This window comes from Podarcis pityusensis (genome assembly GCF_964106645.2).
Source record: "Podarcis pityusensis genome assembly, chromosome: 12".
NCBI classification, from domain to species: domain Eukaryota; kingdom Metazoa; phylum Chordata; class Lepidosauria; order Squamata; family Lacertidae; genus Podarcis; species Podarcis pityusensis.
Window position 1 is genome coordinate 47,787,258 of NC_138037.1, and position 15,521 is coordinate 47,802,778.

The 15,521-nt window shown below is 44.0% G+C and overlaps 1 protein-coding gene across 1 annotated transcript; it reads right to left on the bottom strand.

The window, feature by feature from the left end:
• LOC308459985 (C-C chemokine receptor type 5-like) lies at positions 1 to 15,453 on the bottom strand. Its single transcript, XM_080975965.1, has 3 exons — positions 13,390 to 15,453; positions 12,298 to 12,415; positions 1 to 3,413 (listed from the first exon to the last, which is right to left on the bottom strand). Exon 3 carries the CDS (start codon positions 3,403 to 3,405, stop codon positions 2,326 to 2,328), a length of 1,080 nt encoding a protein of 359 aa, XP_080832091.1. The 5' UTR covers positions 3,406 to 3,413; positions 12,298 to 12,415; positions 13,390 to 15,453; the 3' UTR covers positions 1 to 2,325.
• Between the last annotated feature and the right edge of the window lie 68 nt (positions 15,454 to 15,521).

Sequence of the window (15,521 nt, forward strand, 5' to 3'; positions counted from 1 at the left end):
TTGTAGTACAAAACAAGCTTTTATTGTTGGATTTATAACAAGTCAATCCTGAGCACATTTAGGTGAACATTTATCCCACTTTTCACAGCTGAATAAGCAGTTCAGCTTAATAAACAGCACTATGTTCTCCATTTATTACGCTCACCTTACCGGCTTGTGTCAGGGATACCAGTTCCCTCTTTCTCACTTAACAAAACCCGCATTTGTATAGCTGTTCTTTAATATTCCGCGGCCACCAGTTTCAAAGCCTGGTAGCTGATATAATAAGTTTAGGCAAGAGATGGATGCCAACACGAGAGATAGGTAGAACTTTAAGCTTGTTGGTTTATTAAAAGGTACTATGTACATAAGGGAATACTGATATTTGCATTGGGGTCTTAAAGGTGGTCGATTATGGTTTCTGAAGACTTTAAAGGTCCTGTTGCTGACACCAGCCTCTAAGTGGCTTTTATCTCAGGCCAAATTCCCTGAACTTCCACCCCAGTCAAAATACTCTGACAACTCAATCCAGCCTCTGTTGGGGGACAGTCTGCCTCTGTACCCCAAAGCTCCTCTGGTTGTAGTTCTGGCTGTTTGGACAATTAGGCCAACTTAAAAAAATGCATTTGTGTAGCCTTCCTCGGGCAAGACCTTTGCACAGGGCAGCTTTTCAGATCACCTCCGCCGCTGATTCCTTTATCCTGATCTTCATCAGACAGGTATTAATAACAAGCTGACATTTGTATCCAGACTTTAGCTATTCTCATTAGCCCTTTTCTCGGACCTTTCCCCTCAAACCTTTCTCATCCACTCACTTTTCCGCAAAAATCTAACTTCCTTTCCCTGACAGTTGACTCTCAGCTGACTAGGAACTCCAGCCTGTCAATGTGCTATAACCCAGATCAATCAGAATGAATACAGTGGTACCTCGGGTTAAGTACTTAATTTGTTCCGGAGGTCTGTTCTTAACCTGAAACTGTGCTTAACCTGAAGCACCACTTTAGCTAATGGGGTCTCCTGCTGCCACCGCGCCACTGGAGCATGATTTCTGTTCTCATCCTGAAGCAAAGTTCTTAACCTGAAGCACTATTTCTGGGTTAGCAGAGTCTGTAACCTGAAGCGTATGTAACCTGAGGCACCACTGTATACCTGTTCCAGGCCCAGCCTAATACAGTCGTACCTTGGAAGTCGAACGGAATCTGTTCCGGAAGTCCATTCGACTTCCAAAACATTTGAAAACCAAAGCGTGGCTTCTGATCGGCTGCAGGAAGCTCCTGCAGCCAATCGGAAGACGTGGAAGCCCTGTCGGAAGTTTGGCTTCCAAAAAAAGTTCATAAACCGGAACACTCACTTCCGAGTTTGCAGTGTTTGGGAGCCAAAACATTTGAGAACTAAGCTATTCAAAAACCAAGGTACAACTGTACATTCCCCAAATGATAATCCATCTCTCTCTCTCTCTCTCTCTCTCTCTCTCTTCACAGAAGCTGTCAAGGAAAACTACTGCCAATCAGGCTTGCGGCATCATAACAGTACAAGGCCTCGAACCAACATTAGACCAGACGTTAAGTGCAATGATCTTGCACCCAGTATAATTTCCTTGGGAAGAGTTGGCGGGTAGGTTGTCTGCGTGCCAATGGCTCAGTTTGCCATGGTTGGAACTGGGAAGGAAATTGCACTGCTATTTACTCTGCAGCCAGCTTTCCCAGTGCACCTACCTTCCCTTTGCTTCAGACGCAACATAGTTTGGATGCATAGTTTGATCTGTCGGGGACCGGAAAGTGGATGATCATGTTAAGCAGGAAGGCGCTAGATAGCCATTGCTCCCTTCCAACATGCTAGCTGCAGGTGGTGAAACGAAGACATGGTTTTTGTCTGTTAATGCATGACCTTGCAGAAAACAAACTGGGTGTGGGAGCAGGGTGTTCAGTGTCCTTAAGGACAGAGCAATAGGCTCACTTCTGCAAGGAACTATAGCATGCTAATTTGTGCAGACATTCGTGTAAGATTAGATTCGGCATACATTTGCCTACCTTAAAAAAGACACACATGCATTTCAAATGCAACAGAGAGCAGCGTATAAGATGTGCTTGATATTAAACCCCTGGTGATGTTCATAACATCTCCAGTGTCCTTGCACGTAACATTTGTTTATCACTCAGCTTGTGAGCTGGTGTAAGCCAAGCAATTACAGTATACATCCGACCCAAATCTTCTCTCTTGCCATAAAAGCGGCTTTTGTCTGAAGCAACTCAGCCCTTTTAAACTGAGTTTAGACTGCAAAGTTCAAATGGATCTGTTAAGTTGCACCGGCAGAAGTAAGTTTTACTTTTTCTCTCTGGAAAGCCACTACAACACCGCCGACATGTCATGCTCCCCAGTAGACTGGGAGTATGTGGAACTGGCACGTTCCAGGGGCTCTGTATACAGAGAGAGGCATGTTTTTGGAAGGTGGAGAGCCACATGCTTTCGGAAAAGGCTGCAAGCATATTTTCTGAACTTCTCGCCAGCAAAAGCGTAGATGACAGGATTGATGCAGGAGTGAGTCATTGCTATTGTTTCTGTCGCTTGCGCTGCTATAGCCAAATTACTAATGGAGGCACAATTGCTGAGATCAAATGCATCTTGGAATGTCTGTAGCAGAAGAACAATGTTGTATGGGGCCCAAAAAATGAAGTAAACTATCATGATGATAAAAATCAGCCGGACCGCTTTGCTCTTCTTGTCATTCCTGCATTTCATTAGAGTGTTTATGATCCGTGCATAGCAGAAGGTCATGACGATCATGGGGAAGATCAGGCCTATAAGGTTCATTTTCAATGTAAAGAACTGGTTCCAGACAATCTGATTTTCATAAGAAAAATGAGGAGTGCACACTGAACGGTTGTCTTCCTTTTGCAATCTGTTAAAGACCATTACCGGCACAGAGGCTAGGAGTGCCACGCCCCACATGACAACGCTTGTGAGGATGCCATAGGTAACTGTCCGGGCTTTTAAGGCGAACACAGCATGAACGATGGCTAGATATCGATCGATGGTCAAAAGGATTATGAAAAAACTTCCGCTGTAGAAGCCTACGTAATAGATCCCAGAGAGAATTTTGCACATTTTATCTCCAAATACCCACTCGTGCGCTGCGTAATAAGCCCAAAATGGGAGTGTGAAGATGAAAAGCAGGTCCGAGATGGCTAAATTGAGCAGGTAGATATCAGTCATGCCCTTGAGTTTCTTATATCTGATGAGGATCAGCACCACCAGTGAGTTGCCCAGCAAGCCAAATATGAGCACCAAAGAGTAAAGCGGTGGCAGGAACTGGGAAGCAAATTCATTAACACTGGCACTTAGGCATGGTTCTGCTGTTTCGTCATAAACGTATTCTGTGGGTGTTACATCTTTGTAGTAGTCTGCTGTGCTCGTAGCAGTAGGCATCTTGTTCCCTGCAATTGTAGAAGATATATTTATATTTACGCATCCACACTGCATGCACAGTAATCATAAAATGCTGGTTTCCGTACATAGGAGAATATACTGAACTTTCAACAAAGGAGGGGAGAAATCAAAATACAGAAAACAATAGATTTTGTTCATGCAGATGTTTTCATGTTTAGGCTAAGCACGCGCTTATTAAAGATCAACAACTGCTGGGACTTCACCAATCTACAGATATGCAATTATGCAACTCAGTAATAACAACATTGTGTATCTGTGCAGAGGCAGTTGCATAGGAGTGATTATAATCAGTGAGCCTATTGCCAAAATGCCATTCTTTCCATTATAGTTTGCTTGGTGCCCCAGCACTGTTTCAGCACATTCTGAATCCCACATTGTACGGTACGTATATTTTGTACATACTTACAATCATGAAGTGAGAGAGAAATTACAGGTAGCCTAATGTAAACCTTGGAAACCCATCGCATCACTCTACATCGATCACTTACAGTTTAACAAATGAGCATCCTCTGTTGAAAAAAGTGTCATACCGTATCCAAAATGAAAGAGGCCGAATAAAAGCATCTTCATCATTGTTAGTATATAGTAGTTTCATTTTCATTAAAGTCACCCAAAAAAGATGGCCATATGAAATCACCCTTGGATGTTGACCAAAATTTTGTACAGCCCAGAAATGTATCTTAACAAAACATGAAGAAACTCTTGGGTGCCCAGTAGCTGTAACGAAGCTCAGAAAAATCAACATGAAATGGTTATCTTGTGAAGTATTGTCTCCTCCCACCCCACTCCCTGACAAAGAGTTTTAGTAAATGTGTACAGTATGTCACTGGGCAAATTTTCACTGAGGATTTCTTTAGTAGTCAGCCGTGTAGAAACGGAAGAGTCTACATTGCAACTACTTTTCTGCCATTTGGAGGAGCTATAGTTACATTTTTCAAGCTTGAATGTGGTTGAAGGACAGAGGGCTTAACCACACACCATCTCAGACTTTGCCTTGTGGTTTGCTCCTTCCTTCATTTTTTTGGGTAGGAACCACACAATATTTCTACTGTGACTAGGTGATACGTTGTTTTTCTGGAACTAAAATCAAGTAATCGATGGTGATGCAAAAAGTGTTTTTTTTTAATTGCTTACATGACTTGTAACGTGTTTGCCGCGTCACCCTTTTTTGCTTATTCCATTTCCCCCTGTTTCTTAACTCCTCCTCTGTGTTGCTGCCCATGACCTCAGCAGCATCCATCTCCCAGAGGTGAATATAAGGGATCACAACCAGTTTGCCCACAATGAGCACCGAGCTGGAAGGGGGGCACAACAGTGACTTGGAACAGAAGGTGAGAGGCAGGGAGCACTGAATTTTGGCATTGTACAGGGCGCCACTGAAATTTGAAAGTTTAAAGTCCTTCAGGGAGAGCAAATGTGCTTAGCGCAGGGTCCCCAAAGGCTCGGCTGGTTGTTGGGAGCGGCACATAGTGGCTTTGGGCAAGCTGTGCCCTTCTGGTCAAGCTTTTTCCTTACCTGTATGACATCAGGTAAGGGGTGGCACTGTGGGTTAAACCACAGAGCCTAGGACCTGCCGATCAGAAGGTCAGCAGTTCAAATCCCCGCGACGGGGTGAGCTCCCGTTGCTCGGTTCCTGCTCCTGCCAACGTAGCAGTTCGAAAGCACGTCAAAGTTCAAGTAGATAAATAGGTACCACTCCGGTGGGAAGGTAAACAGCATTTCCGTGCGCTGCTCTGGTTTGCCAGAAGCGGCTTAGTCATGCCGCAAGAGAAAGAACTGACTTGGTTTCAAAAGCAGTTTGCCATGTTGCACAAAGGGCTGCTGATGGAAGCCAAATCTCAACCTCCTTAGGACTCCCGAAATACTTTTTGCAGTTCTTTGCCCTCCTATTTGTGTTTGGAAATAAGTGTTTCCTGCAACTCCATGGCACAGGAATAAACAATTGGTCATGGCTTCCTATACCACACAGATGGGAAACCTCTGTGCCTCCAGAGGTTGTTGACTCATCATCTTCAGCTGGCATGATGAAGGGTTGGGTGCTGTAGTACAACAACATCTGGAGGGTCAGAGATTCACCATCTCTCTTACAGAGTGTCCTCATCAGGACAGGCACATTTGGTAGGTGCAAATGTGGCCCATAGGTTTATCATCCCTGCTGTAGAACATACTCATCAGGACATGCTCATTTGTTACCTAGATAATTTCTGAAGCAGCCCTAAAACTCTTGGTAGCTGGGTGTTCATGAGTATGCGGATGATACCCAGCTCTACCTCTCTTTCAAATCAGAACCAGTGAAGGTCCTGTGTGTCTGGAGGCGGTTGGAGGATGGATGGCGGCTAACAGATTGAGGTTGAATCCTGACAAGACAGAAGTACTGTTTTTGGGGGACAGGAGGTGGGCAGGTGTGGAGGACTCCCTGGTCCTGAATGGGGTAACTGTGCCCCTGAAGGACCAGGTGCACAGCCTAGGAGTCATTCTGGACTCACAGCTGTCCATGGAGGCGCAGGTCAATTCTGTGTCCAGGACAGCGGACTGTCTTGCCAGAGTGGTGCATGCTCTAGTTCTCTCCTGCTTGGGCTACTGCAATGCGCTCTACATGGGGCTACCTTTGAAGTTGACCCAGAAACTACAACTAATCCAGAATGCGGCAGCTAGACTGGTGACTGGGAGCGGCCACCAAGACCACATAACACCAGTCTTGAAAGACCTACACTGGCTCCCAGTACGTTTCCGAGCGCAATTCAAAGTGTTGGTGCTGACCTTTAAAGCCCTAAATGGCCTCGGTCCAGTATACCAGAAGGAGCGTCTCCACCCCTATCGTTCTGCTCGGACACTGAGGTCCAGTGCTAAGGGCCTTCTGGCAGTTCCCTCACTGCGAGAAGCCAAGTTACAGGGAACCAGGCAGAGGGCCTTCTCAGTAGTGGCACCTGCCCTGTGGAACGCCCTCCCATCAGATGTCAAAGAGAAAAACAACTACCAGGCTTTTAGAAGACATCTGAAGGCAGCCCTGTTTAGGGAAGCTTTTAATGTTTAATAGACTATTGTATTTTAATATTCTGTTGGAAGCCACCCAGAGTGGCGGGGTATAAATAATAAATTATTATTATCATTGGAAGCTTCGTTCTTGGTTGGTAGACTGTACCTTTATAACTGTCAAAAAGAGATGTTTGTGCAGGGCATCCTACATGAGCATGAATAATGAATTCTTGTGAAAAGAAGACACAGTGGGGCTACAGAAATGAACTAACAAAATCAGAAAGAAGGCACTGTTGCAATAATTCAACTGAAGATTTATGGTGCAATCCGGAGGGTCAGAGATTCACCATCTCTCTTACAGAGTGGACATCAGGACAGGCACATTTGGTAGCCACATAAACAGCCTAGCCACATAAACAGCCATGGAGCAACTGTTCCAATGGTTACATTTCTACTCTTAAAATGCATATGCTTTCTATAGGAAAGATGTCTTTCTGTGTCAGGAATGGATTAAACATAATAGTTTAAATTGCCTTCATGTCTGTGCACATACATTTTCCCAAGGAAATGATCAGCAAAACGCCTCCTGATAATGGCCTCTATACCAGTTTAACTGTGATGGTGCTCTGCAAAGATTCTTGGGAACAGTAGTTTAATGTGTATGCAAAGAATTATCAGTTAGGTACACACACGTACACACACACACACACACACACACACACACACACCATTCCATCCCTGCTTCCAGAACTGCAGTTCCCAGAGTTTCTTGTTAATTAATAACACAAGCTAAAATTTTGACTGACCCGCTTTTGCAAACTCATGTGCCAAGATAGAGAAGTGCATCAACCTTCCATAAACGCTGAAGACAAAACATTGAGCATAGCCACTGACTAGACTCTCTAGGAATATTTAATGTTGCTAAACACCAGTCATGCAAATAATTAAAGCTAGGTTGCATTCGATGTATGTTGTTGTTGTTGTTGTTGTTTAGTCGTTTAGTCGTGTCCGACTCTTTGTGACCCCATGGACCAGAGCACGCCAGGCACTCCTGTCTTCCACTGCCTCCTGCAGTTTGGTCAAACTCATGCTGGTAGCTTCGAGAACACTGTCCAACCATCTCGTCCTCTGTCGTCCCCTTCTCCTTGTGCCCTCCATCTTTCCCAACATCAGGGTCTTTTCCAGGGAGTCTTCTCTTCTCATACGGTGGCCAAAGTATTGGAGCCTCAGCTTCAGGATCTGTCCTTCCAGTGAGCACTCAGGGCTAATTTCCTTAAGAATGGATAGGTTTGATCTTCTTGCAGTCCATGGGACTCTCAAGAGTCTCCTCCAGCACCATAATTCAAAAGCATCAATTCTTCGGCAATCAGCCTTCTTTATGGTCCAGCTCTCACTTCCATACATCACTACTGGGAAAACCATAGCTTTAACTATACAGGCTTTTGTTGGCAAGGTGATGTCCCTGCTTTTTAAGATGCTGTCTAGGTTTGATGTATAGAGGTGGGGAAACCTCATTTGCCAGAGCAAATGAATTTTGCAAGCTAAGATCCAGAAGTCTCAGTTTAATGCAGGCAGCTGGTTTTTCTAACCAAAGAGGCAGAAAATGGGGTGATCAGCAGCAGGTAGTGTTAACATGGCTGTTAACCAGCTTAAGCCAGGAGGAGTCATAATTATCAAGCAAAGCCAGGGATTCATAGCCCAAATCTAAGGGGGATAGATATTGGTGGTGCCAATAACCCATTGAAAGAGACTGTACCATTGTTTCCAAAGAACAAATGCTTGTTACCAATTTCATTAGCTGCACATATGGGATGCAAAAGATCTTTCTCACCAGGGATTCCTTAATCCCCAATATCCAAAGTAGAAGTCTGTACATAATCTTGGTAACTAGTTTGGCTTTGTACACCTTCAAAACTGAAGGTATATGCTGGCCACCTTTCATCTAGGAGAATCTCAGCAGTGTAACTAGAATATTCAGGGTACACAATGTGGAATTTTCAACCCGAAGTAACCAGGGCAAAATAAATAGCAATAAATATTCAATAGATATTGTAGTTATAGGAAGTGAGGGTATGAAAAGTGTTACACACACACACACACACAATCCTCCTCACAACTGTGTAAGATAAGTTATCTCCATATCACAGCGTACAGGGTGGGGTTGGCTAGAGAAGCTGTGACTCAAAGATAATGGTGCTTTTGCAAGGATGATATTTCAGATTTCCGTAGGGAGGAAGGCAAAATTTTCAGCGAGGCTGAGAGGCTTGTTTTTGGGTATTTCCAATTGCAAAACGAGCCTTGTGTTTTAGGAGCATTTGTTAGAAGCATAGAATTGTAAAGTTGGAAGGGACCCTGAGGATCATCTAGTCTAACCCCCTGCAGTGCAGGAATATGCAGCTGTCCAATATGAGGGTTGAACCTGCAACCTTGGCATTATCAGCACCACGTTTTAACCACGTTGTGTTTGTTTTCACTTTATAATGGTTACAGCAATGGTATAAAATCTGTCACCCACCCCTTTCGTTTTTAGCAAAGAGACTGCTAATTTGACCATACATACTTAGCACATAGTGGGATGCGGGTGGCGCTGTGGTCTAAACCACAGAGCCTAGGACTTGCCGATCAGAGGGTCAGCGGTTTGAATCCCCGCGACGGGGTGAGCTCCCGTTGCTCGGTCCCTGCTCCTGCCAACCTAGCAGTTCAAAAGCCCGCTAAGTGCAAGTAGATAAATAGGTACCGTTCCAGCAGGAAGGTAAACAGCGTTTCCGTGCACTGCTCTGGTTCACCAGAAGCGGCTTAGTCATGCTGGCCACATGACCCGGAAGCTGTCTGCAGACAAACACCGGCTCCCTCAGCCTATAGAGCGAGATGAGCAACGCAAACCCAGAGTCGGCCGTGACCGGACCTAATGGTCAGGGGTCCCTTTACCTTTACTTAGTACATAAGGGATGCGGGTGGTGCTGTGGTCTAAACTACAGAGCCTAGGGCTTGCCGATCAGAAGGTCGGCGGTTTGAATCCCCGCGACGGGGTGAGCTCCCGTTGTTCGGTCCCTGCTCCTGCCAACCTAGCAGTTCAAAAGCACGTCAAGTGCAAGTAGATAAATAGGTACCGCTGCGGCAGGAAGGTAAACAGTGTTTCCGTGCACTGCTCTGGTTCACCAGAAGCAGCTTAGTCATGCTGGCCACATGACCTGGAAGCTGTCTGCAGACAAACGCTGGCTCCCTCGGCCAAAAAGCGAGATGAGCATCGCAACACCAGAGTCATCCGCGACGGGACTTAATTGTCAGGGGTCCCTTTACCTTTACCTTTACTTAGTACATAGACCTAGTAAACTATTTCTAAGGACAGTCAGAAGCAGACCAGTTCTGATACATGTTTGAACTCAGTGGGGCTTCCTTCTGGGGCTTCCATTCTAGTACGCTTGGCCCAGTGATTGTCATCATCGTGTTATGGACCATAGAGTTCATAACCATAGAGTTGGCTAGAAAGAGAATAGCAATAAGTCCATTGCGTTTGAAATATAATGGGTGAGGCGCTCCTGACCACTTTCCTTAAATGCAGTGCTCACAGTTGGTTGGCACCGAGTGGGATGCCATCCTACTTCTTTCCAAGCAGATCAAAAACAGAACGGAACAAAAAGCAGACAAAATACTAACACACCCTCTTTTTCTTCCCACTTCAAGCACTGAGGTGAATGGACCCAAAGGTGACCTGGATGCGGCCTGGTTTCATAGCTGTCAACTTTCCCCTTTTTTTAAAGGGAAATTCCCTTATTCTGAATAGGATTCCTCGCAAGAAAAGGGAAAAGTTGACAGCTATGCCTGGTTTGCAACTAAATCATCCCACTTTCTCGCCTCTGTCTTTGAACACTGAGTTAGCGTTGTGCTTGATAGACATGTAGCAGCTTTAAAGTTGGGGCGTGACTGGGAAGACGGTGGCTCGTAGCTCTGGCTCGTAGCTCACGCTCATTCTAAATAACCAATGCTAGAACCAGGGCTTTTCTTTTTTCAGCCAGCTCATCGGATCTCAGCTCCGGCACCTCTCAGGTGGGTGCCTTTGCCATTCTAAGAGAACACGGGAGAAGTTTGTGGTGAGTTCTTGCAACTGCTTTTCTAGAAAAATAGTACTGGAAAAGCGTGATTGGAAAACCCAGGATGGAGCCATGAAGCCTGGGTAAATGAAGGCTTTGATGAGAGTATAGGAAGCTTCCCAATGCCAAATCAGACCATTAATACTATCTAGTTCAGCACTACTCTACACAGACAGGGTTTTCATAAAGGGATATTTCCAGCACCAACCAGAGAAGAAGAAGAAGAAGAAGAAGAAGAAGAAGAAGAAGAAGAAGAAGAAGAAGAGTTTGGATTTGATATCCCGCCTTTCACTCCCTTTAAGGAGTCTCAAAGCGGCTAACATTCTCCTTTCCCTTCCTCCCCCACAACAAACACTCTGTGAGGTGAGTGGGGCTGAGAGACTTCAAAGAGGTGTGACTAGCCCAAGGTCACCCAGCAGCTGCATGTGGAGGAGCGGAGACGCGAACCCGGTTCCCCAGATTACGAGACTACCGCTCTTAACCACTACGCCACACTGGCTCAATGAGATGCCAGAGATTAGACCTGCGACCTTTTACATGGAAAACAGACACACTCTTTCTGAGCTACAGTCGTTTCCCCTGAAGGCTAGGATGCCCAGGTGCTGGGAGCAGATAGCTATGGCTTCCCTTTAATTTATTCCACTTAAACAGATAGTAGCCATTCATTCCTATGGGAAAACTCGGCAACGTTTTAGGGGACATTGTTGGAGCGAGGGCAGAATCTGCTTGCCGAATAGCTTGCCCTCCCCAGCAGGAATTCCATGGGGAGATGTGCCCACAAGCAGAGCACATAGATGTCCACAGGTTTCCCTGCAATATTCAGGTCTCTCCTCCAGTGCCCAAAGTGATGGGCATTTTGCTGATCCAATAGTAAGCCTCCTCTTTTTCATTCAAAATCATTGTCATACCACACATTTAAAATGACACATGGTTAAACAGCAAACTTCGCTATTAACAAAATATCAAAAAATAGCACATGGTCCATATTTACACAGTCGTGTGAAAGGCATGTACCTGCGGCAGCCTGCCATGATAACCAAGCATGTTTTACACTATTAGATGCACATTTTTTTGCAGTATTACTCACATAGGAGTAGTTACAGGTAGGTAGCTGTGTTGGTCTGCCAAAATAAACAAAATTTAAAAATTCCTTCCAGTAGCACCTTTGAGCCCAACGAAGTTTGTTATTGGTATGAGCTTTCGTGTGCATGCACACTTCTTCAGATACACTTCTGTTTCACAAAGTTTGTGTGTAACAAACTTAGTTGGTCTCCAAGGTGCTACTGGAAGGAATTTTTTTATTTTGTTTCACATAGGAGTGTTTTCCTTGTGAAATGGCCCTCAGTCCACATATGCACTGAATAAATGACACCCAAGATTTAAAGGGGAAAGGATTTTGCTATTTTTGCCTGGGGAACAACCACCCATAGCCTTGCGTATTCTCTTGTCAAAATTTGGGACAACTATCTGATTGGATACCTCACTGCAGAGAAGAAACAATAGCTCTTTCATATCGCATTCAAGCTACTGAAAAACTATTAACTGCATCTAGCCAAAGATAATGTTAAAAAATGGCAGAAAAGCCCAATTCGGTCTTTATGGCTTTTTTTCTGAACAATATGAACGTAAAGAAAGGGTATCAATATTAATCATCAGTTTTCAGGGTTTGTAATATGTAATAACTGCCTTTTTTACATCTTGGTAGGTTACTTTCATGCATCTTTCCTAATCATTGTTAACTCTTTTTTGCTGTTAATTAATATATATAAATGCAACACCCCCCCCCCAACTTAAATTTACTTACCAATTTACAATCGCTTGCTTTTCAGTGATGCTGGTGACTGGGCACGTTGTTAAAAAAACCTTCCTGTGTGAAGAAATACTTGTTCTGCAAATTTATAGTGAACAAATGTTTCTCCTTTCTTTAAAAAAAAAGATAAAGAAACAGTTCCCTCCTTCTAAAAATAATTGTTTAGCAGGCTAGCAAAACTCAGCAGAGGATTTTAAAAACTGCAGTGCATCTTTCTACTCCGTGGACTTCAATTGCACAAACTTGGATCACAGCCCATGCTGTAAAACACAAAAATACAACGAAGAAAATCTTCATCTACCAATTTTGCTGTTCAATATCTTTATGAAACCACATATTTTTTTCAGATAGGAAATGGGTTCCATTTAAGGGTTTTTCACTCTGTGGATTACTGATAATGGTATCAGCGTCTGGTTGTTCATTTAACACACTCCAAAGAACTTGCAGAGCTGCTTATATAAGACTTCCGAGGCGGTCTTCAAAGCTGACTTGCCCAATGTTCATGCAAGAGTCTCAGAAATCCTTGACGGCTGGCCTTAATGCAGCGGCGGAGGAAGGTTGCTCGGGCACCTGGAGTGGTGCACCCAGGGGCGGGACGAGCCACCCATAGGGGCAGGGTGCACTGCGGGGCCTCTGGAGTCTGCCTGCCTCCTCCCACTCAGCCGCCCTACAGCTGGGGGGGAGGCAGAGGGCGGACCGCTTGGATGTGTGGCTCAGGCGCGGTGAGTGCTGTTAAGTTGTGGGTGAACATATGAGACGACACAGCGATTCTTCAAACAGCTCTTGTTTATTCACAGGCCAGGACAGAACTGAACTGAAGGGTTCAGTCAGCCTGCTTATATAGAGCTCCAGTACAACGTTACTGTAACAACTTTCTAAAACTATCCAATTACTGAACGTCACTTTCAATCCCTTATTTGCATAACTATCTACAGTATCCCCCTGCTGTCCCAGGGTGAGAACTTCAGTACATAACAAGTGCCACCTGGCATTTTGTCACCCCCCTCAGTGGTGACACTCGGGGTGGCCCTCACCCACTGCACCCCCCTTCCTCCGCCCCTGCCTTAATGCACAGCAAGTACTCACTTGACCAGATGTCCCAAGCTTCAGCAGTGTGACTGCATCTCCAAGTAGCTAGAGAAGGGTGAATCTGGCGTTTTAGGTTCTCTCAGGACTTTCCACCCTTACCATGTATACTGGCACAGTTGCTTTTTGATCCCACCTTTTAAAGAGTGATTTTGGAGCCAATTCTCTGCAGTGATGGTCATTTGTTTCTCTTCCTGTGTCATTTCCCCCTTCCACATTAATGGTGGGTGGTGCCCAATTTGAGAAAAGTCCTGTTGCTATGGTCACATCCCTTATGTACCCTCATGTTCCTCTAGCCAGTAGATGTTAGTCACAAGGATGTATGCTGAGATAGCCCTTTTGTGGGAGTGAGGGCAGTACAGGAAGCCTAGTATTCCAGAATTCCAACTATTTGGAAGTATAGGAGAGTAGAAGAGGTTAGGCGAAAAGCTCTGATCCTAAACTTCCGCTGCTTTGCAGGATACCACTTTAAAAGGTAAGTGCAAAATTTCCCCTATTTTCTTATTTAATAACAACAATACACCAATTATATATTCCAATTATCAAAACTTTATTGGGACTTCCCAAGTTCCAGATGTCTAGAGATAATCATCCTCATTCATGTCTCTGCATTTTCAGTATTTTTCAAATTCAAAACTAATATTATCCATTTTTATTCTCAGTCTAATCAGCTATTGTTTCTGTGGCTCGCATCTTCTGTAGCAAAGTTTCCATATTGTTAATCCACAAGAGGCATTTTTTTAAATCATCTTATTCTCTGTCCAGTTATTTGGTATTCAGTCCTCTTGTTTCTCTTTTGTTCGTCAAGTTCTCATTAAAGACACTGGGCTTCATTCCAAAAGTAAAGTTTATAAATGGCCAATCAACAATTTCTCCCCGATGTCTTTTAAAGAGCTGATGACCGTATATGTCTGCATATATTGCTGTACTGTGGGAAGTGCTTCCCAGCTGTATATTATATGAAAATTATTTAAATTCCTCCAAGAACAACAGGATACCCCCCCCCCCAGCTCTTCCAGGCCCTAGAAGAGCTGGCAGGGATCCAGAGCTCTCTGTCTTTCTGTCCACAGTAATGTATAAAAATAATCCACACAAGCAGATATATTTTAGAACAAAATACAGTACATCCTAAGTCCAAAGGAGCTCTTTTCCGTAAGAATCCCTTTTTTTTTGTAACTGCGCAATAATGATCGCCATTTCGTTTCCGTCTTCAGTCTGAACTGCCATAACTGATCTTGTTTTGCCAACTTCTCTTGGGGTTTTTGAGGGCTGTATATCATGCATTCAGTTATAATTTTCGCCTCTTGTGTTTTATTTAAGTAATTAAATTCTTTCTGGCTGAGCTTTGCCAAATCATGATGTAATATAGCAAGTATGGAAAGATAGTGGTTGCTCACCTCCTTAATCCACGTTTCAAGATGAGAGTCCGTTTAAAGTCCGAAATTCAACATCCAACGACTGTATAATTTAGCAGGGTTTTTTCTTCTTTTTTCTCCTCCATCTGGAGCATGCCTGGTTCCCCCCACACCCAATCTTATAATTATGAGAAACAGGTGTCTCTTGCATGTAGGAGTGGCTCTGGAGAGTGCCAGCTTTGCTGTGCCCTTAGACCCGGCATTCCTGCCGCTCGCACCATGATGCAAGCTGACAGATCACAGACGATCTGCGGGTTTGTGAGACAGTCCTCCCCGCAGCATATATTTTAAGTTCTCCAGAAAATTCACCAGCATTTTAATTTTGATTTCTTCTAATGTAACAAAACCCCAGATCTGTGCTATGTGTAAAGATTGGGGGAAAATTAGATTCAGTTCGCATTTACGGACAAGGCTACTTAATTTGTTCTTTCAAATGCAATGCAAGAACCAAGATCCTTGAAAAATGTGCATTTCTCCAAATTTTGCAGTTCACTTCTTCGGCCAATTAATGTGTACAAAAATGCATATGCTAGGATATAAAATGTCCATTAGAATGCACACATTAGTGAAAATGGCATATGAAAGTGCATTATATTACAGAAAATCAATTTGCAAAAATGTGTATGTTAGGAGAAATTGCAGTGAAAAGATATTAGTGGAAATGCTGGTGAATTTATATTTTTTAAAAATCACAAACTGTAGAGAACAAAACATAAT